Genomic DNA, 24,225 nt, shown 5'->3' with positions numbered 1-24,225 from the left:
ATATTATTCTAATCGTCTCCTGAAAAAACGGCATACTCTGATAACAATGTGCAACAAATTAAAACTCCTAATGCATGACCTGTAAATTTGATCTGTACTCTGAAATATATGTCATATTTCCTCAGAGTTCAAAACAGTAACTTGTGACTTGTCGATCAAAAATAGACCCTGTAATTATTTTTGATGGCATGAAGAATAATTGAAGTTCTGAGATGTAGTAACTGGATAAAGCTTGAGCTACACCATATATAGCATTAGTTATCAAACACAAAATATTGTAATAGAAATAAGGTTTTTTCACCTTGTCATGCCATCAGTAACTGCAGAAGGAAAGAGTTTGATGCAGTGACGTCAAAATTAGAAAATACCAACTCTACAGCAGCTGAAATTCTGACAACAGCAGCACAAAACCTCTCGATAATTGATCTAAGTGCTGGGGATATCTTTGACGTTGGGAAGCAGTTGATAGAGCTCAACACGAAACATGAGGAAGACCTGAGCAAGATAAAGACCCAGAATGAAAAGAGAAAGCTGGCCAAAGTGAGTATGTCCTACTTTACAGTCAAGTAACTCATCCTCTGTTGTATATGTCTTTGTATGCATCAAATGCACTTAGGGACATTTGACCCCCCCATGGACTATTACTAAACATGGTGAAGCAGTGGAGGTGAGTTGCTGTTTTGCTATGTATAGTACTAGCCCCTGAGGGGGATCAAATGTTCCTGAGTGCATTTTGCCATCTGCCTAGGCAATTCCCAAAATGCCTGGTTTCGCTATCTGCCTGTAACATATATACAATGCAAAAGCATCACATTATTAGGTTATATTCTCTAATATTCAGCTCAGCTGTTATCAAGCCATGATCACCATAACATACACATCAAATCTGAAATTGAAGGCTATATTTTCACAATGTACTGTTTAAGAGCACTTTTGCTCTTCTTAGCAAGAAAGCGTAGCAGTCATTTACAACAAAAAAACAGTTTCCTGCATATGTCACCTCTTGCCTTCAAATGAACTCAGTTTATCAAAATTTTGAGTGTTCTCTAAATACATTTGATATATTCAAACAATAATCCTAAAATCTTTAGAATTACGTAATCTGTATCATATTTCTACCCTTCTAAGAGTGACCATAAAGATCTGCACCCTTTCTTATTGTTGCTAGACACGAGTAGCCCTTTTTCTCCTTCGACTCTAGTCTCATGACTGAGTCTTCAGATTTCGTCTCCTATTTTGTGACCAAAATATTGGAAAACACCTCGTGAGAACGCAAGAAAGTTGAAGAAATTACAACACTGTACAATTCTTACTCCTAAGACCACTGCCTGGTTATGCTTTCCTAGGTTTATTTATCATTTTCTTGTTGATAAAACCTATGAAACAATTATGTCTGCAGAAATTTCTGGATGCTGCAGTGAAAGCCACTGAAAACACCTTGAGGGACTTAGCTGTGTGGAAAGACTTGCCGGAAAACAAACGTGTTTTAACATCCACCAACTTTCAAGAAGGCCTCTACAAGGCAGCTGTTACATATACTGATTATCTTCACAATGAAACAAAGGAAATCAATAATGCAAAAGTTGGTAAGGAATCTACTTTTATTTACATTATAACTGAAAAAAAACAGCATGACAAAACATGCAATCTTCAATTATTTGTAACTTTCTAGGGATACCGGTTTAATTTCAGTTCTTTTTTCCTCTTCCCTAACAGTAGTAAGTGTAGCCAATCAGCCTACAACTTATTTCAACGACCCCAATAAAGGAGTTTTTGTGCACCCAGAGTCTAATCATACAAGAATTATTCTTCCAAGTAATTTCTACAAAGGCTATTAGGACCAAAACGATTATGTCAAAGTTATTTTTATGGCTTTTCAAAATTTGAACTGCATAAACAATTCTCTCCCATGGTTAGTACATATACACATACATTATACATTGGTTTGGGTATCGACTTTAATGCAAAATATTTGGCAGCATCTTAAAAGAAGTGATAGGGACTTCTAGTTGGTTTTCATGAAATGCAAACTCTGCTTCTGTCTCTTTAAACTCACAAATCCTTTTGTTATATTCAAATTAATCTTGCTATCCATAATTCTAGTTCTCCTGATGAAGCAAAGTCTGAAGACGATATGCAAGCTGCCGCTCAAGTCAACAGTGCCATCATTGGTGCTAAAATTGGTGATGCCTCAACCTGGTATGCCTGTGAGTATATGTTTTGGTACAGATCTTGTGGGTCCAAGTTAAGGGTGAAATACGCTGAGAAGCAGGTTTGCTGAGTTATTTGTAAGGTTTGAAGTAATTCTTCAAGGGCTTCTATAATTCATCTAAAGTGACGAAGTAAAAGACATCTGAGGATTCAATTATATTTACAGCTGATGGGAAAAATGTGGTCATTCATTTTGAACATATCTACAATGGCACAGCTTATAACCTAAGTGGAAGTAGATGTGCATGGTGGAATGTTACTGGAAATAGTTGGGAGAGCCAAGGTTGCTCTATAATTACTACAGACAACCACTCCACTGTTTGTCACTGTGACCATCTCACCAATTTGGCAGTCATTATGGATATTGCCAGTAGACTTCAGAGGGACACGGTAAGAGATCAGACAGCAAGCTACTTAAGTGTGGTAATCACTAATTGCACTGAACTTTATTCTTGTATTTCCTCGTAATACCAGTGAAATATTTTGCTTCTTGTAATAATGTGTCTCACTTACATTAAGGCCAGCTTAACCATTCTTACAGATTTTCATATGTTATTGATTCAACTTTGGCAGGCAATATATAAAGTAATGCAGCTGATAACGATCGTTGGTTCCAGTGTGTCTATCTTCAGCTTGCTATTGTGTATTCTGTGTTTTGTGCTGTTCAAGAAAACACCACAGGGGAAGATATTAGGCCACAACTTCTCCCGCATGAACCTCTGCATCTGTCTTCTATTAGCAAAAGTCGTAATGTTAGTAGGTCTGGATGCCACAAAAGACAAACGCGTCTGTACCATTGTGGCAATTATCCTTCACTACTTGTTCCTGGCTATGCTCGCCTGGAGTGCAACTGAGGCCTATCATCTATACAAGAATTTCTTCTTGGTTTGTAAAATCTTAAGTTTTCCTTGTATCTCCTTAGTATTCATGGGCATACTGTTGATGGTTACATAACGTTTGGAGTGCGAAATGGGCATTGTACCAAAGTTAGAGCCGAGTCTGAACAATACTGGGTTTTTTGACGCTGGCTTGCCAATAGAAGTTTCAATGTTCTTTTATGCAACAGTCACATTTGGTGTTATGAGTAAACTAATTATGGTTATAAAATTGGTGAAACGAGACAACTGATCCCAGACTTTCATAGGGCTGGGAGAGATATGTTAGGCCATAGACCAGTGGTTCCCAATGTAGGGTGTAGTATGCCCCATCAGTGGTAATTTTATTTTTAAGTGGAGCAATTTGAGAATGTTTCAACCAAGTAAATGGCCTTTTATGCTTCCTTCACATAAATATATAAAAATTATATATCACCACAGGGTTCATCAGGATTTTAAAGATGATTAGGTGGGGCATGGCCAAAAAAAAGTTTGGGAATCACTGGATGGCATCTGTGATGTTTTCTGCATAGGCAATTAAACTGTCCAGATGATATGACTTAAACTCCTCTGTTTTGCAGATATTCAACAGAGATGGGTCGAGGAAAAGAACATTTTTGGTCGTGGGGTACGTGGGACCTCTGTTCATCGTGATTGTCACATTCATTCTCTCAAATTATAATGGCCATTGGACACACAAAGGATATGGGACGGATAAAGCGTGAGTAACTTTACAAAGTAGTACACAGAGTCACTTCATAACCTAATATCTTAATAACTTAATCCTTCTGACGTTTTGAAAACCAAAGTTGAGTTTTAAGGTGCAAATATCCATTAAGATAATAAGACATAATTGTTGTAGAGTAAAGCCGCTTTCATAAACAAGTCTTATCGAGTTTAATGGCCTTAGTGAAACTGAATTTTTAAAATCTTTCTCAAATTCTTATTTTTCTTTCAAAAATATATAGTGATCAGACTTTTAGTTCTAGTCGTTACTCTCTATTCTTGAACACTGCTTGTTCTTTTAATAGCCGAATAAATGAGGTCAGATCATCATAAATATCCAAGTGAGCGGGTTATGATATGTATTCCTATGGTTGTTAATTCTGACCAATCCTCTGATTACAGGTGCTGGCTGAGCAACAAATTGATATGGGCATTTGCTGGAGTAGCTCTTCCAGTACTACTGGTAAGAGTACAGAATGGGTCATGCTTGACGGTTCGTGTAAATCCGAAATACACATGACATTAATTATTCTTACCTCTTTATTGGGAGGTTGATTTTTAAGTTCTTGCTTCATCATTCTATATTGGCATAGTTGTTATAAATACTGCATACCACTTTGCAATAATGAGTAATTACTTGAAGAAGAAATCCTTTTTGAGAATTTCCGTGCTTCAGTTGCACCCCCATAGTGCTGTTCTTTAGTTTTCCATTGTTTTACTTCGTGTATAAATGGGTAAGCCAATCGCTTCATACGGATTAATATAATGTGCATCATCCCTGATGCTCTTGTTTGAAACTCTTTTCACCAATGTAGGCTTCCAAGATGAGCAACCCGATGTATGCTGAATGTGCTTTTAGGTCTGAAGTCTAAAGATCCAAGTAAAGTCATCTGTCCACATTTTTCTCTCTAGATAATAAAATCAAATCAGTAGGACTATAATGTGATAAAATCTTTGAATGTTTTGTATGGGACAGCGCAGCTTAAACTTGATGTGGAGCCAGATTTCTGTTGTCGTTTCATCCACATGGAAAACATCAGATTACTTTGCGAATTCTCTTCAAAAATTAGAGACAAGTGGCATATCAGATCAGTATCACTTTCTCTAAATTACAATTGGTTCCTACCCATGAATCTTTACCTGTCTAAAACGTTCATCGATAAATCTCATTACGAAAGTTTCTGAAGGGTCCAATTCTCGCCACAGGTGAACGCATCCTTGTTCGTCCTGACTATGAAGAAAGCTTGTGAAAAGGGACGCAAAGTGAATAAATCTATCATTCCAATGCTCGCAGGATCCATTTCGATATCTCTCTTCCTCTGCCTCCCCTGGCTGACAGGCTTTTTCTACTTCGCAGAAGGTACGTTTTTCTACTTTGGTCCACGAAGCTGTTTTTATGAGTTCAAACCCAGATTACTGAAGATTTTTTAGTTGTTACAAGATGGCGTGGTGTTATAAGAAGTACTAATGGTCATTGTGATGAAAATTTGTGAAATTAAACGCTAGATGAAGCCAAAAAAATATATGTGCTGAAGATGCAGTACCCCTTGGTATGATCTTCTTTCAGGGAGTGAGCCAGTTGCAGTATTATTCACAATTCTCAATTCATTTATTGGAGTTCCCATGTTCGTCTTCTCCTTTCTTCTGGATAATTCAAGGACGGGTCAAGTGAAAAAAACGACGAAGGTGAGATTGCAACCTCTGTACTAGTACTATGTGAGATAAAATGTACAAAGTGTTATACTTCATGCCGAGTACAAAGGTCACGAAATAGCCTTATAATCAAAGTAATCCAAGGAAAGGTCATAGAAAATTAGTTTCTTCTGGGCGCAGTTTGTAGTGAATCACAAGCACTATAGAATGAGCGGTCTAATTACGTACAGTAGAGTATTCTATAGTTTTTTGTTTCGGTATCCATCCCAAGAGTGATGTTACTTCACTACTTAAACTAAAATGGCAAACTTCTGGCGTCACTTTCTAGACTTTGCTATGATATCTTATGTTCTTATCTAACATGAAGATGCATTCTGGCAGTGTAATTAAATTTTCTGCTACACAATCCCCAGAAGTTCTCTGTTCAACAAAGTCCAACGGACATGGATCATGGCTCTGTGATCTTGTGTGGTCCTATCTTGTATTGACACTTCTTTTCCAACAACTTGACTAAGCCATATTTACCAGGATCTGGAGAGGATGACGCGCTCACAAAACAGCTGTATCAGATACATCACTTGACATCCCAGTCTTAAGAAAGTTAATGCTGTGCCATTATCCTTCGTCACAAAGTTAATGGTAGTTAGTTTAGGTGATATGCATTGCCAAGAGCTTTGCAAGGCATTTGTTTTCATGATAAATCACCTGTTTATCTCAGGCCATCTTGATTACCATCATAAATTGTACAATGATATTCTTATCATCATGAATGTTAACAAGGCATGATCCGACCTCCAGCTTACTAGGTACACATGCAAGATTTTCCCATCACGCATAAGTAGCAAACATTATTAGTCTAACTTAACGTAAATTAAAACGTGCTAAAATCTAGGTCGAATAGAGCTTTGTTTCAACAATTAAAAGAAAATAAATGCGGTATATTTCATTATAAATCATTCATTTTCTGTCCTGTTTAACATGACATTATCTATTTTTTTACATTTTAATTCTAACAAACAATCATAAATATCCTAATCTGTATCTTTAACTCAAAGCGAAACACCTTTTTTTCAGACCTTTTTATGCTCGGCCATAGGTCTTTGCTACACCTCCCACAACAACAACAACAAAGTAGGCTTATTCCGCCAGTAAGCGAAAAAGAGATCTTCAGTTATTCTTATGTGTCTCTATTCTTTCCAGAAGGGGAACAAACAGACCCAAGGATCTCAGCTAACAAGACTCAACCACCAGATCGGGGAAAATGTTTCCAGCAATTTCGACGTCAAAAGGAGGAATTTCACAGCGACCACAGGACACAGCACCAGCGTCTCTGTCACTGGTGGAGCAGCGTGGTCATCATTCAATGGTAGTTCGACTCCTTCTTCGGAGCAAACTTACTACGAAAATTACTCTTTTACCTACGACCCCTGTGAAAACTGTAGTGCTAGTTCAAGGGTGACCGTTTCTTCTAGAACTGAGGAAGATCGTGTGGTGATAGCCATCGTGCATTCAGGAACAAACAGCCCTGAAGTTCCGTCACATCAGCGCCAGACGCGATGAGTCTACCAGACACCGAACCGAACGTAGAAGATTCCAGCATTCGCGAAGTCATATAATATGTCACCGTCGATATAGGCGCCCTCGTCTCAAGAGTCTTGCGATGACGAGGATGTGGCCGTTGACGCGGGAATCTTGGCGGGAAAACTATCTTATCTTCCGCCTACACCCTACCGTGCTGAAGTTAAGTGTAGCTGTGGCTGGTGAGAAGAACCGAGACTGTTTGGAAATGCAGAGCAACTCACAGTGGGAAGAACGGCGCTGGTGAAGTGGGAGACGATATTTTACTTTAAAGAATAACACTGGACGACAAACTTGTCGAGTCCGGAATTTTCACGACAATCGTATTTCAATCTTTCCCGATTCTTTGTCGGCCATTAGGCCTAGTTTGAAGGGAAGTCGATCGAACTTCGCTGGTAGTTTTGAGAAAGAAAGTACAAAACTTCAGATTGTTCCTGCTGAAACAAGTGTAAATGAGTAAATAAATCAATCAACTTCCATGGCCAGTCTTACATACTTTAATGTTCAATGATTTGTGAAACTTACAATCATTGGTTTTGTTCGTTTTCAGTAGCTCATTGCCGTTTACACGGTTGGAAGATTTACTTATTTATTTTAGATCATGGTTGAGGTATATATATATTATTTCTTTAAAAGCTGTTTCATTACCCAAGTACTTAAGCCCTCCAGCCATACTAAAGATTTCATTTTCTCTTCAGAGATGCTATCTCGAAAGTCGCATAAAAAATCATTATTTGGCCCTTGGCGGCCAAACACTGGGACCTTTGAGGTCATTCAGCGCTGAAATTGAAATTGACAATAAAGAAAGGCTTGAAAGGTGTAACAGGTGGAAAACCTCAAAGCAGTTGCCCCATGAATCAACTATTGGGTGGAAAGTCAAATGGAAGAAAGCGAATATGAAAGGAGGTGCAGTAAAAGAAATGAAAGGAATTGCCCGAAGACACGCTGCAAAGAACCTTAAGTAACGCCTACAGTGCACCGCACGTGGTGCAATGACTGCGCTACCCCCTTACGGAGATTCCTCTGAAGTACAATTGATTTGATCTAATGACGTCATAGTAAGTGGGATACTCCCGTTGCTAAGTAACCAATTGGTTATTTAGCATTAAATCTAATCCTTCTGGTCAGCCCTAGGGAATTGCAAAACTCATCCTATACTAACAAAACTTTTATTTACAGCATCACAGACTCAAAGTGAATAAATAGGAGTTGAAACATACGTACCTACAAGCAACATGGCCACAATTTCTGCATCAAGCTATTATAACGACCGCTTTTACGTCGGGAGATTAAAGACTTGCGCTGCAAAATCACACGTCAGCAATAGACTGTGACGATCCTTACGATGAAGAAGCACCTGGAAATCGCATTTGGACAGTCGTAAAGCCCAGTCAATCACAGTCCACAATCATTTCACCATTGCAGTCAACTCACCACTGTTAGAAGTCAGTTCACCCTTCTTAACGAGCAGATCATTATTCTAAACAGTTAATTAACCACTTTCTGCAGTAAATTGACCATTTTCAACAATTCATCCATAGTTTCCAATAGTTTGTGCAACATTTTCTACTGTCAGGAACAATTCCATCATTAAAAAAAATGATTTTATCAGAGCAGTATAATAGTAACTTTTTACAAGTGGCTGTCTCATCATGTTACATCTTCGCGTTTATGTAGTGGCGTAAATAAAGCAGTAAATTATCTCGTAAGTGAACAATAGTCTTACTTCCAATATGATACACGCAGGCACACGAAGAAGATAGATAATCAAGAAGAGGGGAATCGTACTAAAATAAAGAAGAAGAATAAGGGAACTCTGATACTAAACACTTAGACAGCCGAGTTAATACGCACTCACTATTGAGAACACTCGTTCCGTCTGACTTTGCACGTTTAACTTGATAAATTTTGCTTTCAGTGATATGAACTGCTGCTATCAGCAATAAACGCAAACACATATTATAAAAAAAAAAATAACAATCACAGAGGCGATCCAATTTATCGTGATTGCGGACAATCTTTCTGGGGTAATAGCGTGGTTTGAAACTGAATCTGCTTCTTTAGAAGACTCCGCGTTGCGTCTAGCTCCAGCTCTCTCCAACGGCAACAGCCACGGTAAGGAGGGATTTTGTGTGATTGCAACCAGACCACATAGGATGTACCTTGGGAAGACATCATCATTATCATTCTTTTTGACCGGTGATGATCGACTGGACTTGACACCGTACCTGCTGAGGGAAATACACTTAGAAGATAACAGCAATAGTAATGGGAATGGTATACTTATGATTTTCTCGATAGTAAAAGTAGGCTACTAAGAAAAACAGCATCAGTAACCTTCAAAGACACAACTACCTTTGGATGATGACAAAGATCAGAAAGAATAATAATAATAATAATAAAACCATTATGTAAGAAGAAAGAAATGGAGTACATTATTCATAAGGATAAATCGGGCCGGTAAAGGATTGCGAAGTATTTCAGTTTCGGAAGAACCATGAGAAGTAGGCCTGGCGAAACTCTTGGCTAAAGAAAAGTAGAATAAACAGTAGCAAGTGTGTGTGTGTAGTATATTTGTGCGAGAAACATTCTAGTTTACACTCAACTGCAGACGTCGATTCTGCTCTCATAATTCTCTTTATTTTGTCAATTCAGATTACTTTCCTTCTATGACAATCGTCGGAAACGTCAAATAAAATGTATGTGTTTACACTGTCGGTAAATACTTCAGTGAGTATAAGTTAACCCCAGTTAATCGGAGAATCATTATCACAGCTTTACGCGTACCTCCGCCATCGCACTCAGTCAATTTGAACTTGTTTTTCTTGATCCCGTGTATGTAAACGTGAAAAAAAACGATGCCTGTTTTAGCCCTCGCTGTGAAAGAGACCGTGATTTTCTTGTTGAACTAACACCAGTGTTGTCGCAATTTAGGTATGTAAGGTAAGCCGAAGTTAATATTGACGATGTTAGTTCAAACAAATAGAGGAAAGTCATGTTCACTCGGGATGGTGCGGCAATATGGCGGCCTGTGACAGGTAAGACACACTGTGGCCCAAGTCGTCTTCACGGTATTTTACACTGTAATCGTGTTTTCCTGCTATTTCCATTATGATAATTTGATTGCGTCTTTTCTGTTGTATTTTTAGTACCTGCAGCCAATTTCCTTTAGGATTCCAACATGCTGAAAGGTTTATAGGAAGGAGGGAATAAGTCATCCTAGTGAGGTGGCAACTATGGTTTTCGTAGATTTATTCTCGTCCAATATTTATTTCAGGATGAGGTTGCTTGTAACCTCACCCCCTCCCCCACCCCTTTGTATTTTTCCAGTGTGTAGGCAGGAAAAATTTATTAGGTTAATACTCTGAATAGTAGCGCACAAGTAGTTCCGTAGTGCACGATGACACAATGTTTTGAGGGAGCCGGAATTTATTTAGCAAAAAGTACATTGATTTCGACCTCTAATTCTTTCTGACCCAGAGCAATTTGTAAATATTGTATGTATATTTATTTTTTTAAATATTTTGTAATACCCTACTTATTATGTAATGAATGTGACAATTTTCTAAAAAAAAAAATTGAAAAAAATGCCCCCTAAGATAGGTGAGTTCGGGTGAATACCAAATTTCCATAAACGTCATTTCAAACCTTGTTTTGGAGGTTAGGCTACTGCCTAATTGAAAGGATTGTGAGATAGAATGAATGAATAAAGGTTACAATAAGAAAAAAAGTATTTGTGGCCGAAATGGAATGAATGTGTGCTTCAAAGAAGGCCAGTAAAATAAAATGCTGGCTATACTCGGTTTATTTCCATCTGTCCACCCACCTGTGGTGTTTGCGTATGGTAACACTGCATCCCGGGCTTTAGATAGTTACATTCAGCTTACATTCAACAATTATAATAATATCCTATATCGAAAATTAACGGTGTAATTTGCATACAGTAAATTATTAAAACACTTTTCAGTTGCAAATGTACACCCAGATATCCTTTTATATACCTAAAACTTACACATAGCATAACTATCTAAAGCCCGGGACGCAGTGTTACCATGCGAAAATACCACAGGCGGATGGACAGATGAAAAAAAACAGAGTATAGTCGGTTGCATAGGCCTAGCTTTCATTGTTCATGCTTCATGATTTAACTATACGTACTTTGATACCTAAAGGATATTTTGCAGTTTACGGACGTAGATATTACTTTGATATCATGATAGAGTTGCTTTTATACACATCCAATGAAACTTCATTCATGAAATAAAGTTTGAATGACGAAAATCTGATGAGTTGAAAGTGTTTTGAGCATAGGTCATAATTACTGAAGGCTCAGCGTTCGTTTGTGTTCGAATTGACTTCATTGTTTGATACAGTCTTGTCTTTCGCGTGGTTGTGATGGTATTTTGTGAAAGCAAATCCAAGAGCTTATGATATAGATTAGGAGGTGAGGTTTCTTTGTCCGTATAAACTTGTAAGTACGTTATTGGAGAAATGTTTTGATATCACAAGAATCCAACAATATCGGAAACGTTGATGGTCAGCCACCCGCGTTCCCACGTCTTCAACGGTGATTGGACAGATGAAACCGATCATAATTACGCGCACCGTTTTTTGTAGGATCCTCAACTTGGTAAATAAAAAAAACACTATTTACCGCTTTTGTGAGTGATCTAACACCTCCAGCGGAATTTCCTAGTCGCATTGCATGTCTCTCTCGCTTTTCCGGTTATGGTTGCGCATGCAAATAAACTCCAGGCTTCGTAGCCTCGAGTTTACCGGATGGCCTTTTATTTTATTGTTTTTTAGTGATGATAACAGTATTGATAACATGCCAATAACGATAATTTATAAATATATATATATATATTGAGCCATTTCCTCCAGAATGGTAGCAGTGCCAAGTAAACCACTGGATAATGCCACACACATTACTGAACTGCTGATGACTAACTTATTCAGAAAGCCTTCATAGGCCTAGCCAAATTCTCATACTAACGCAGAATCAGTCGTCAACAGTTGGGCCATTACCTTTTGACCCTGTGCCACTCAGCTCTCTCTCTCTCTCTCTCTCTCTCTCTCTCTCTCTCTCTCTCTCTCTCTCTCTCGTCCCCATACTGTCCAATAGATCGAACTATCTGTAAACTTATCTCCACATTTCTCACTCTTTCAGTTGAACAGACGCCAAAAAACATTACACAAATGGTTAATCTCGAAATGTTCGACGTTTTTGGCTACGTGTGTATTAAACATCCACGATATTTTTGCCAAACGATTTATAGACTTCCTTTGGGTTCTGTTCACCAGTATGGAGTTTTTATATCTTATTTATTTACTTTTTTTAGGTTTGATACTAAACAGTTTTATCGCTAACTCTTGATGCACACTTTTATTACTTAATACTTAAAGGAAAGCGTTTAGATATTAGTGTGTAGTACCATTTAGGATGCCGCCATATTTTTTGAGGGACAAAATCGCCATAGTCCCAGTTTCTCTCTCTCTCTCTCTCTCTCTCTCTCTCTCTCTCTCCCTTTTTTTTTCTTTTTTAGCTGAAGGTAAATATCTATTGCCGATATCATTGAGGCTAATCGTGATTGCGAGACTTAACGTAGGATGCTTCCAAATACACCGGCCAATCATCAGTAAGATACGGCTACGGGAATTTACCGTCATCTCGGAAATCTTTTTTTTAAATCAAACTTAAGTAGATTCTAGTACGAGTCTTATGAGTTTGAGAGAGGACCCGTTCATTACCTCGTCTTTTCATTTCAAGACGCTCCTGACTTCTTGCATAATGGTAGGGTTCATGACGATTTGCAACACGAAGATACTGACGCCTTGCATCGAGTTCAGACAAGTGAAGATCAACGCCACAACGTGGCTTCCTGAAAGAAAGAAAGAAAGAGGAGGAAATCATGAATTGGAACAGCAAATGAAATTAAATGTGTGAATAGAGGATAAAACAATGCCAATAAAAAAGATCAAGATGGAATAAGAAGAAACATGCGTTTTTTAAAATAATGTAGACAACTAGGCCTACTGTCTCTGACAGTTTCTAAAGAGTGCATAATGAAGCGTTTTTGTTCACGTGCCTTGTAAGCATTGGCGTACCGTTATTAAATAAATTTAAGAATGTCTACATATTAAATTATGACACCATAGTTTTATTTTAATGTCATTAAACAGTGGTGAAAAGAAGTAAGGAAATCAGTCATATTCATGAATGCATTGACATTTTTGTGATAAATAAGTATATATAAATAAAGATGATGCCATTCTCCTCTGTGGCATCACCTTTATTTATACATAGCATCACGTTGTATATACTTCGTGATCAAGTTATTCACAAATGTATATATATATATTATATTTATTAATATATATGCTTAAAAAATCAAAGTAGATGCACGTGACTTCATTAGATAAGCGAATACCACAGGAAAATGATAGGCAGAAATCCAAACGCTTTCGTCTTTACTAAGACCTTGTCAAGGAACGCAAGCGCTTGGATTTCTGCCTATCTTTTTCCTGTGATTTCTGGCTATCATTTTCCTGTGGTATTCGCTTTATATAATATATATATATAATAATATATATATATATATATATATATATACTATATATATATATATATATATATATATATATATATATATATATATATATATATATATATATATATATATATATTATATATATATCTGACCAAGTGGACTTTGTTTCGTAGGGTAGATAGATGGATTGACGATTATGCAACCAGCCTTACCGTCAAGATAATATAGGAATCCGCACAGCCAGGTGAGGCAGAGTAGTACGAGGACGCCCACCGACTCCCCGATTTTCCTGCCGAGCGGGTCGCCGGAGACCTCCTCGGCGCTGCCGTGGCTGCTCGATTTCCTCGACGTCTTTCCCCCCGCGGAGGATTGCTGGTGGAAGGCCAGATTGCTACCGTTGCTGTGCGGCGGAGTCTTCTTGCCGCTGTTCCCGCCGGGTTGCTGCTGCTGCTGCCTCTGCTGTTCGCGCTCGCGGCTCAGGTTCCCCCAGAAGCCGACCTCTTCCTTGGCCGAGTCCCTGCTCTTCGTGGACTTGGTCGAGGTCGAGTACGACGAGTTGGACCTCTTGTAGTTGCTCTCGATGCTCTGCGGCGACTCCTTGCACCAGGAGGAGTACATGGCCATCAGGAAGACCAGGACGTTGAACTGTAAGGAGGGGGGATTAGAACTTGGCCTCAGGTAATTTGTAAATAGCTCTGAAAGGCAAAATAATAAAGGATTCCACAGTCATGGGAATTACATCAGCAACTGAATCTTCCAAGTCAGCGGGTCTAGAGCCGTCAGTGCACCTCATGTGGCGCACTGTAGGCATTATTGAAGGCTCTTTGCGGCGTGTCTTCGGTCCCTAGCTTTAACTTTATCCACTCCTTTTACTGTACTTCCGTTCATTTTTTCTCTTCCGTCTGACTCCTGTAGGGGGTTAGTGCCGTCAGTTGACCTCATGCAGTGCACTGTAGGCGTTACTTGAGGTTCTTTGCAGCATACCTCTGCGAGGTTTTCCTCCTGTTACACCTTTCAGAAATTCCTACTGTCTATTTCCCCTTCAGCGTTGAATGACCTCGTAGGTCCCAGTGCATGGCCTTTGGCCTAAATCTATTTATTCAGTTGCACTCCTAAAAGGCTAAGGTGTCTGTTGTGGACTCCTGAACTTACCCATCAGGTGGGACAGAGGTCATGAAGTATCCGGATTGTATCAGTAAGAAGAGTTATACGGTTACGAAAGTTATATACGGATAGAGTTTAGAAATAATAATAATAGAAATAATAATAATAAGAAGAAGAAGCAGAACAAAATCATTAGGAGAAATATGAAGATCCTCCCAAGCAAACTATTGAACAATGAATCATAAACAAAGGAAAATGTTTCCTATAGAATTGGCGGTCTCTTGACAAATCTACCAGAACAACGAAGTATACTTACGAGCAGAATGGCAGCCAAAGGTCCGGTGAAGCTCCATATAAGTGCCTGCGTGGTCAACCAGCAGCTGCAGGAGAAGACATCAATATATGTATATATATACTATATATGAATTTTTATCACATCACCGTGATTCATATACAGGCATTAAGCTAAAACTGTCCTTTCATATCCAATTCGCTCTACCTCAGAATTAATATATTTTCATATATGTTAACCGAAGGGGGAATTTTTTTAGTTGTTAATCATTTCGTCCTCTCGTGGATTCGAACCAGCGCACAGGGGAGAAATCAGCTCTTCAGTGCTGTTACCTGGTCGGTTAAGACGTCACTGAAGTCCTGATGTCTCCTCTGTGCGCTGGTTCGAATCCACGAGAGGACGAAATTATTATCGAACTAAAAAGTTAACATATATGAAAATATATTAATTCTGAGGTAGATTGAATTGGATATTAAAGGAAATGAGTAGCTTAATGCATGTCATATATATACTCAATTGTTTGCGTTATGAGCGCGTGTTTATTATACAAGTATATATGAATCCCAAATATATTTTATATTATATTTAACCTCAAATGTGCCCTAGTATTTGTTATGATCTTCCCACATTTCACTGACATCACCCAAAGTAAATTGAGATGCAGGCCACTAACTCAAAAGGCAGCATTTCACTTTATACACGATGCCCATGAACTTCAGTATATATATGACCAATATAACTGGATGCAAAGATAACTTACACTTTGTCATTACTGTATCCTTTGACGCGAGCGAAAGCGAACGTGAAGACGATGTACAAAGCAGGGACCAAATACCCGGCGATCAAGTAGTACTTCAGCGGCGACGTCCTCATCCGGAATATCTGGTTTGAGTAAGAGGGAACACTACTGAGTATCATGATTGAATATAGCAACAGCAACGACATTCATGATCATGGAAAGCTTAATAAATGCCGTCAGTGCACCTCATGCGTTGCACTGAAGGCGTTAACTCGAGGTGGTTTGCACCGTCTCTTCGGCCCCTAGCTGTAGCCCCTTTCATTCCTTGTACCGTATCTCCGCTCTAATTCTCTCTCTTCTAGCTTACTTTCCATACTCTCCTAACTTCTCCTAACACTTGATTCATCGTGCAACTGCCACGCTTTCCTCCTGGTACACCTTTCAAAACCTTTTTACCGTCAAATTTCCATTTCAGCTCTGAATAATGTCATAGGTTCCAGCGCTTGGCCTTTGGTTTAAATTCTATATTCTATTCTGTAAGCTTAATAAAAGTCCTTATGGACCAGGACAGCCAGGTATCAGGTATAGTCGAAATGTTACAGGTTAAGGTGTATGTAACTTCCAGTCATTTTCTTTGCCGGTGTCAGCCTCTGAGTACTTCGCCTTAGAGTACCTCACCTTGCGGAATCTCACCATACAGTAATTCACCTTGCAGCATCTCACCCTAGAGTACCTCAACTTCTGGCATCTCGCCTTACAGTACCACCTCTTGCATCATCTCACCTTACAGTGCCTCATCTAGCAGCATCTTGCCTTGCAGTACCTCACCTTGCAGCATCCTACATTACAGTATCTCGCCTTGTGGCATCTCACCTTACAGTACTTCGCCTCGTGGCATCTCACCTTAGAGTACTTCACCTTGTGGCATCGAACCTTACAGAACCTCACCTTGCAGATCTTACATATCAGTATCTCACCTCATGGCATCTCACCTTAGAGTACCTCACGTTGTGGCATCCCACCTTACAGAACCTCACCTTGCAGTATCTCACCATAGAGTGCCTCACCTTGCAGAACCTCACCTCACGAAATCTATCCTTTCAGTACTTTACGTCACGGCGTCTCACCTTACAGTACTGTACCTCACCTTGCCACTTTCGCCTTACAGTACATCGCCTTGCAGCATCTCACCTTACAGTATCTCACCTTGCAGCACCTCACCTTTCAGTACTGCACTTGCATATCTCACCTTACAGAACTTCACCTTGCAGCATCTCACCTTACAGTACCCCACCTTGCAGCATCTCACTTACGGTACCTCACCTTGCAGCATCCCACCTTTCAGTACCTCACTTTGCAAAATCTCGCCTTATGGTACCTCACTTTGTGGAACCTTACCTTTGACTTGATGTACATGTGGAACGCATCAATGGCGTTCCAGATGAAAGTCGCCAGGAACAGGTAATGGAGGAGCCCTGCCACGACGGTGCAGGAAGTGATGCTGTCAGTGGCGCCCACTCCCCCGAGTAGAACCATCTCCGACAGCAGGATACAGAAGCAGAGGTTGGCAAGGATGATGGAGGTACATCTCTCTCGGACGTCCTTGAACGCCAGGAAGCAGACGATGCACAGTGCCAGGCTGACGATGGCGACGACACAGCCCACGATTGTCACACAGCGCATCACGCGGTACATCGCCTGAGAATTATGAACAAACAAGTAAATAATTAAGCATAAATGATGATTTCTTAGCAATGATATTGATAATAGTATTAGTAACACAACATGCTAATATTTTCATTATTATTCACACAAAAAATAACCCAAAAATACCCTCATTAGGGGTAGTGCCGTTAGTGCACCTCATACAGTTCACTTACAGTTGTTTGCAGCGCCCTTTCGGCTGCAACCCCTATTGTTTTAGTGTAGTTGCGAGGTTTTCCTCCTGTTACACTTTTCAAACCTTTTTACAGGCCATTTTCTGTCAGCACTGAATGACCTCGTAGGTCCCAGCGCTTGGATTTTGGCCTAAATTCAAAATTCTACATAGACCACTCCCAGTGATAAGTGGATACAGAACTGAGTAGGAAAAACTGTGACTTGCTCACCATCAAAGTAACAAACTCGCTGTCAAAAAGAAAGAGAGTAGAGAAGTCCAGAGAGGGAGGAGAAAAAAAAAAGAAAGATACTCACACCCCTGTTATCGACGATTCCGTGGATATCCATGACGACTGCTATGTTGGTCAGGTGCTCGCAGTGGCAGACGGAGGAGTGGTCGTTGGATTCAACCAGGTAACACCCGTCTGTGGCCCACGCGTGGGACACGACGTCCCACCAGGCGCATGTCCGGCTTCCCAGGACGAACTTGTCGCCCGCGTACATATGCTGGAATTTGATGACGACCATTTCGTCCAGAGCTGGCGACAAGAGGTTAGGATGTCAAGGAGGAAATGCTCTTTCTGTCTCTGTCTCTGTCTCTCTCACTCATACACAATTATATATATATATATATATATATATATATATATATATATATATATATATATATATATATATATATATACATATATGTATGTATGTATTTTTAAAGGCAAAAGCCACTTCCTTCTTGGCTTTTGTCATTTATATATTAGTCATCACATTCCAAATGTTCGTGATTCACTTTATACACACACATACACACACACCAACTCACACGCACACACACACACACACACACACACCACACACATATATATATATATAATATATATATATATGTGTGTGTGTGTGTGTGTGTGTATGTATGTATAATGTTTAGCTAAATTAAGAACGATCAAAGAATGATTGTATTACGTGGATATACTTCTATTACTCAACATAAAAACCCTATAATAAAATAATGTCATATATATATATATATATATATATATAATATATATATATATATATATATATATATATATATATATATATATATATATATATATATGTATATATAACATCATTTTATTGACATGAGTAATAGGACTACATTCCCGTAATACAATCATGCTTTACCCGTTCTTAATTAAGTTAATTTTCCATTCTCCAACATAATCTAACAAATCCATTCCCTGTAGAACTTACGGGCACTCCACGTCGAGCCGTCACCAATCGTGGCCCCTACAATGGGGGTGTTGACCTGACCCAGTGCTGGCAGGTCACGCTCGGGAACCACTTCGTCAGGATTACTAGTTGGGGTCAAGAAAATGGGGTTAGTATTCATTGCGGATGATATGGGAGAAGAATAGAGAGGAGGTGAAAATGGATTAATTCTTTTGAATTGGGAGATGGAGTTGATGTGTGTGTATATATATATATATATATATATATTTATATATAATATATATATATATATATATATATATATATATATGACCAATAAAAAAATTTTGTTTCAAAAACAGAGTTCCATCCAATAACAGGTGCCCATGAAAACGCCAAAATATAGAGGGAAAAATACTATATTTCAGAGAAAGCCCGTTTATTTTCTGTAACTTTTCTCATTCACCTACCTGAAGAGAGAGACAGGAGTCTCTGAAATATAGTATTTTCTCTCTATATTTTGGAGTTTTAGCATTATACGTTATGTATATTGAATATTGCAAATAATTTTTTTGATTATATGTAATTATATCATACTATATATTTTATATATAATATAGTATGTATACAGTTATATCCAACAACAGTATCTTCGTCATTTCCTTACCAAGGCACGGCGTTGAGGGTGCAGTGCAGGTCATTGAATGCAACGTAGGTCACCCGGAGGGCATTCGGGTCACCGCTGTAGGTCTCGTAGAAGTTGAAGGGAAGGGCGAAGAGGGTCTCGTTGTGCCCCGGATGGTCGAAGGTCAGCAGGACGCTCTTGTAGTATTTAAGAGGTCGGTTCATGACTCTTGTTACTGTGGCGAGAAGAGTTTCAGGTTATTATTATTATTGTTACAGTGGTTCCCTGTATTCACGGGGGATGCGTACCTGACACCCCCCGCCAACACACACCCCACCCACGAAAAGCTAGAACCAGTCGAATAGTTGGACCCCCTATAAAATGCTTAAAATGGCCTATTTTGTTAGTTAAATTCAAGAAAATCCCACTAAGAATGTTTATACCTGTTTTTTTAGTAGTTTTATCACAAAACGTGCATTTTATGATGAAATTGATAAAAAAAACATTACTGGAATTTGTGGATATTTCTCATAGAAAAATACAGTGAATACGCGAATTTCCAGAGAATAATGGACGGATATGTTCTGGAGAGAAATCCGCGAATGTCTTAGTCTGCGAAACCGGAGAACGCGAATACAGGGACCCACTGTATTATTATTATTATTATTATTGTTAATATTATTATTCAGAGATGGACCCTGTTCGCCCTATTTATGTGGAACAAGCCCACTGTGGGTGGGCCACTGACTCAAAATTCAAGCTTCACATGGTGTACTGTAGTAGGCATTACTTAAGGGTCTTTGCAGCGTCCCACCAGCCCCTAGCTGCAACCTCTTTCATTCTCTTACTGGACCTCCGTTCATGTTCTCTTTCCTCCGTCTTGTGATCCACCCTCTCTTAACAGTTGTTTTCTCCCTCTTCACCTTTCAAACATTCTTATGGTCAATTTCTCTTTCAGTGCTGGATGACCTCATAGGTCCCAGCGCTTGGCTTTGGCCTGAATTCTATATTCTATTAGTATATTATATTATTATTATTATTATTATTATTATTATTCAAAGATGTACTCATAGAAAAAGTTATTTTTGAATAATAATTGATGATGAATGAAATACTAAAATTCACAATAAATACTCTTAACGTCATTTAAAATATTCTCGGCGATTATCTGTAAGATATAGCAGGAAGAAGATAAAGGGGAAAAGGGCGAAGGGGAAAGGAAGGACAAGCCGAAATCACTCGAGAAGAAGGAAAATGAAATCAAAGAAGAAAGTAGAGAAGAAAAATAGTAAGAAGAATTGACGCGTCTCCGATGCATCACTCACTCGAGAAAAAAAAATAGTCGAGGAAAATAATTGAAGATAATATTTGAAATATAAAAATAGGAAAAAAGTGGACATATTAAAGGAGAGAAAAGAGAAAACGTAAAAGAATATGAAGAAAAAAACAATGGTCACTGATGGAGAAAAAAAAAGGAATCCTCTAATAAAGAGAAAAAGCAGGAGGAAAAATGCAAATGTGAAAGAAGCTAGGAAAGAGAAAAGTAAAAAAAAAAAAGAAAACAGGTAAGAGGTGGAAAAAAATAAGCTAAGAATCCAGTAGCAGATAACTCACAGAAAAAGAGCAAAGCAAGAAAGAAAGGGTAACAGACAGAAAAATAAGAAGAATAAGAAATAATCTTCCAGCAGGTAAACTCACTCAACCCCTTGACGGCGAACTCCTGGAATGACCCTAACTGCTGGGACGCCAGTGTGATGGTCGCGAATTTGACGCTGTCCTGCAGCTGGGTGAAGGCGACGTACTTGAATTCGTGGCTCAGGCCCACCACAGGGCCGGTTTCGACAGCATCACGTCCGCCAGGTCCATGACTCCTTTCAGGTATTTCTGAAGAAAAGTATATCTTAGTTTAACCAGACCACTGAGCTGATGAACAGCTCTCCTATGGGGCTGGCCCGAAGGATTAGCTATTTTTTTACGTGGCTAGGTAACCCATTGGTTACCTTGCAACGGGACCTAAAGCTTATTGTGGGATCCGAACCATATTATATCGAGAAATGAATGTCTAATCACCGGGAATAAATTCCTTTGATTCCACGTTTGGCAAAACGGAGAATTGAACCCGCTCGTCCAACGAGGAAATGTTTCTGAAGAGAGATTGAAATTTTAAAAATGGACAAGTTATAGAGATACAGATATATATATGCTCATACACGCACACAAACAAACATCTCCCTAGGGTGGTAGAGCCACCAGTGCACCTCACTTGGTGAGCTGTGGACATTACTTAATTGAGGTTCTTTGCAGCACATCTTCGGCCCCTAGATACTATATGTTTTTATGACCTTTACTGTACCTCCGTTCATATTCTCATTCTTCCACCTTACTTTCCACCCACATAACAATGTGTTACCGCGAAGTTTTAGTCCTTTTACACCTTCCAGACCTCCTTTATTCTCAATTTCCCTTTTGTCGCTGAACGACCTCATAGGTCCCAACGCTTGGACTGTGGTCTAAATTCCTAAATTTCATATTCCATTCTGTTTCCAACAAACCCCCATATATGGGGTTAGTACCGTCAATTCACCTCATGCGGCGCACTGTAGGCATTACTTAAGGTTCTTTTCAGCGTGCCTTCGGCCCCTAGCTGCTATCCCTTTTCCGTTCCTTTTACTATACCTCCTTTCATATTCTCTTTCTTCCATCTTACTTTCCACCCTATCCTAACAATTGACAAATAGTGCAACTGCGATGTTTTCCTCCTGTTACACTTTTCAAACTTTTTACTGTTCATTTCCGCGTCGGCGCTGAATGACCTCATAGGTCCCAGCGCTTGGCCTAAATTCCACATTCAGTTCAATTCAATATTCCCAACAAACACACAACTGAAGACTTTGGCCTAAATTCCATATTCCATCCTATTCCCAAGATAAGTCACAACTGAATAGGTGGCTGGTTTCAACCACCGTCTACCTAAATTTGATCCCATAATTCAGGGGGGTCCAGAAAAATAGCCCCTCCACTCCTTACCATGGCCAGCTTCCAGGCTTCGATCCCGGACGTCATCCGCTCCAGGTCTTGCCGGTGTTTGTCCTGCAGCTTCGCCATGCGTTCCCCGATAGTCAGCAGGTCGCCGGTGGCCAGACTGATCCCCTTCTCGGCGTCCTGCAGGCTGGTCGCTACCTCCGTCACTATTTCGGCCGCCGTGATGTTCTCCGTCGCCATGACCTCCTGCCATCCGCTGAAGAAGAGCGAGTGGCATTTGCTGCCCCCGGGGGAAAGTGGGACTCTGGTTATTGAGTTGAGTTGTGTATTATTAGAATTTAGGCCAGAGGCCAGGCACTGGGAGCTATGAGGTCATTCAGCGCTGAAATGGAAAAATAACAGTAGAAGGTTTGAAAGGTGTAACAGGAGGAAGACCTCGCAGTTGCACTATGAATCAATTATTATCAGAGCGTGGAAGGTAAGATGAAGAAAGAGAATACGAAGGGAGGTACAGTAAAAGGAACGAAAGGGGTTGCAGTTAGGAGCCGAAGAACCTTAAGTAATGCCTACAGTGCACCGCATGAAGTCCAATGACGGCACTACTTCCCTACTGGGGACTCGGATTATTAGAGTTTCTTTTCCCGTAGGAGGTTAGTGCCGTCAGTGCACCTTACGCGGACTACTGTAGGCATTACAGAAGGTTCTTTGCAGCGTCCCTTCTGCCCCATAGCTGCAACCGCTGTCATTCCTTTTACTGTACCTCCTTCCACATTCTCGCTTCCATCTTGCTATCCACCCTCTCTTGACAGTTCTTCCATAAGCACTAAATGACCTCATAGTAGGTCCCAGCGCTTGACCTTTGACCCTAAATTCTGTATTCCACTCCGTTCACTCACACACACTTCCTCTTTTTCTCACCTTAAATCGGGCGTTCTGAGCCATTTCCCATCGCGCCCGCAGACCCAGGCAGCCGTTCCGCTGGTTCCAGTCGGGCATGGAATCTCGGTCGCCCTTCCAGGAGAGGTCTCCTTCAGCTTCCAGTGGTAGGACAGGTGCTCATCCGGGAACTCCCTGTCTCCCCGGGGACATCTCTCCGCTGCAGAAGGGAACAAAATTGAAGTTACAGCAAACATTTTTGAAGTTACATGAGATAATTATTAAGGTTTTTAAGGATAAATATCATCGGGTGAAATGAGATAAAAAGGGTTTTTGGATGAGTCAATATTATTATTTTATTATTATTATTATTATTATTATTATTATTATTATTATTATTATTATTATTAGGCGCAATTTTCCGTGTCGAAAATGATGGCAATGGTCGCAGGTCCATAATAATATAGCGTGTGAGTATATGGTCTTTAATGGATATTAAAAGCTTTCGAACCTTGTACTAGGTTCATCTTCAGTCACATGCTATATTATTGTGGACCTGCAACCATTATTATTATTATTATTATTATTGTTTATTATTGTTATTATTATTATTATTATATTATACTCTTCAGGATGAAACTACACTCTCACTTTACATTTTAACGTTTACACTGATGAGGGACGCCGTTCAGGTGTTCGAAAGTCTTTGTTAATACATAGAAATATATTTTAATATATAATTGTGGATTTTTTAACAAATTATTATTATTATTATTATTATTATTATTATTATTATTATTATTTTTCAAAAGATGAAACCTATTCATATGGAACAAAGCACACGAAAGGGGCCATTGACTTTCAAATTCAAGCTGTTACTTCTTTCATTCCTTTTACTGTGCCTCCGTTCTTATTCTCTTCAATCTGACTTGCCATCCTCATTTTAA

At 39.3% G+C, this 24,225-nt stretch overlaps 2 protein-coding genes across 3 annotated transcripts in view; one reads left to right on the top strand and one right to left on the bottom strand.

Annotated features, from left to right (window-relative positions):
• Positions 1–1,458: 1,458 nt before the first annotated feature.
• LOC135213693 (adhesion G protein-coupled receptor L2-like) lies at positions 1,459–7,756 on the top strand. 2 transcript variants are annotated; one of them, XM_064247786.1, is made up of 9 exons: positions 1,459–1,586; positions 2,104–2,207; positions 2,378–2,601; positions 2,785–3,096; positions 3,668–3,807; positions 4,215–4,275; positions 5,019–5,172; positions 5,380–5,498; positions 6,666–7,756. In XM_064247786.1, exons 2-9 carry the CDS (start codon positions 2,135–2,137, stop codon positions 7,023–7,025), a joined length of 1,443 nt encoding a protein of 480 aa, XP_064103856.1. In that variant the 5' UTR covers positions 1,459–1,586; positions 2,104–2,134; the 3' UTR covers positions 7,026–7,756. The 2 variants fall into 2 exon arrangements, with proteins under 2 accessions (XP_064103856.1, XP_064103855.1); XM_064247785.1 differs by lacking the exon at positions 1,459–1,586 and adding an exon at positions 1,731–1,912.
• A 448-nt stretch (positions 7,757–8,204) lies between these two features.
• The window catches only part of LOC135213907 (adhesion G protein-coupled receptor L2-like), a 55,131-nt gene continuing 39,110 nt past the window's right edge, over positions 8,205–24,225 (bottom strand). Inside the window, 13 exon segments of the mRNA XM_064248001.1 lie at positions 8,205–9,271; positions 12,795–12,925; positions 13,807–14,239; positions 15,015–15,078; positions 15,751–15,872; positions 17,128–17,427; positions 17,923–18,146; positions 18,838–18,941; positions 19,463–19,655; positions 21,119–21,245; positions 21,248–21,304; positions 22,448–22,682; positions 23,321–23,498. Of these exon segments, the coding sequence (XP_064104071.1) occupies positions 12,804–12,925; positions 13,807–14,239; positions 15,015–15,078; positions 15,751–15,872; positions 17,128–17,427; positions 17,923–18,146; positions 18,838–18,941; positions 19,463–19,655; positions 21,119–21,245; positions 21,248–21,304; positions 22,448–22,682; positions 23,321–23,498 (2,159 nt within the window). The 3' untranslated portion in view covers positions 8,205–9,271; positions 12,795–12,803.

The sequence above is a fragment of the Macrobrachium nipponense genome, chromosome 43 (assembly GCF_015104395.2).
Source record: "Macrobrachium nipponense isolate FS-2020 chromosome 43, ASM1510439v2, whole genome shotgun sequence".
NCBI classification, from domain to species: Eukaryota; Metazoa; Arthropoda; class Malacostraca; order Decapoda; family Palaemonidae; genus Macrobrachium; species Macrobrachium nipponense.
The sequence above is the reverse complement of the archived record's forward strand: the minus strand, read 5'-3'. Positions and strand labels throughout refer to the sequence as shown.

What these genes read in the sequence shown, in the direction of transcription:
- LOC135213693 (XM_064247785.1), top strand. Translation starts at nt 1,869, where the DNA reads ATGGCTTTTCAAAATTTGAACTGCATAAACAATTCTCTCCCATG. An exon ending in TAGCTCTTCCAGTACTACTG is followed by an intron (nt 4,276 to 5,018) that starts GTAAGAGTACAG and finishes TTCTCGCCACAG; the next exon opens with GTGAACGCATCCTTGTTCGT. An exon ending in CTTTTTCTACTTCGCAGAAG is followed by an intron (nt 5,173 to 5,379) that starts GTACGTTTTTCT and finishes ATCTTCTTTCAG; the next exon opens with GGAGTGAGCCAGTTGCAGTA.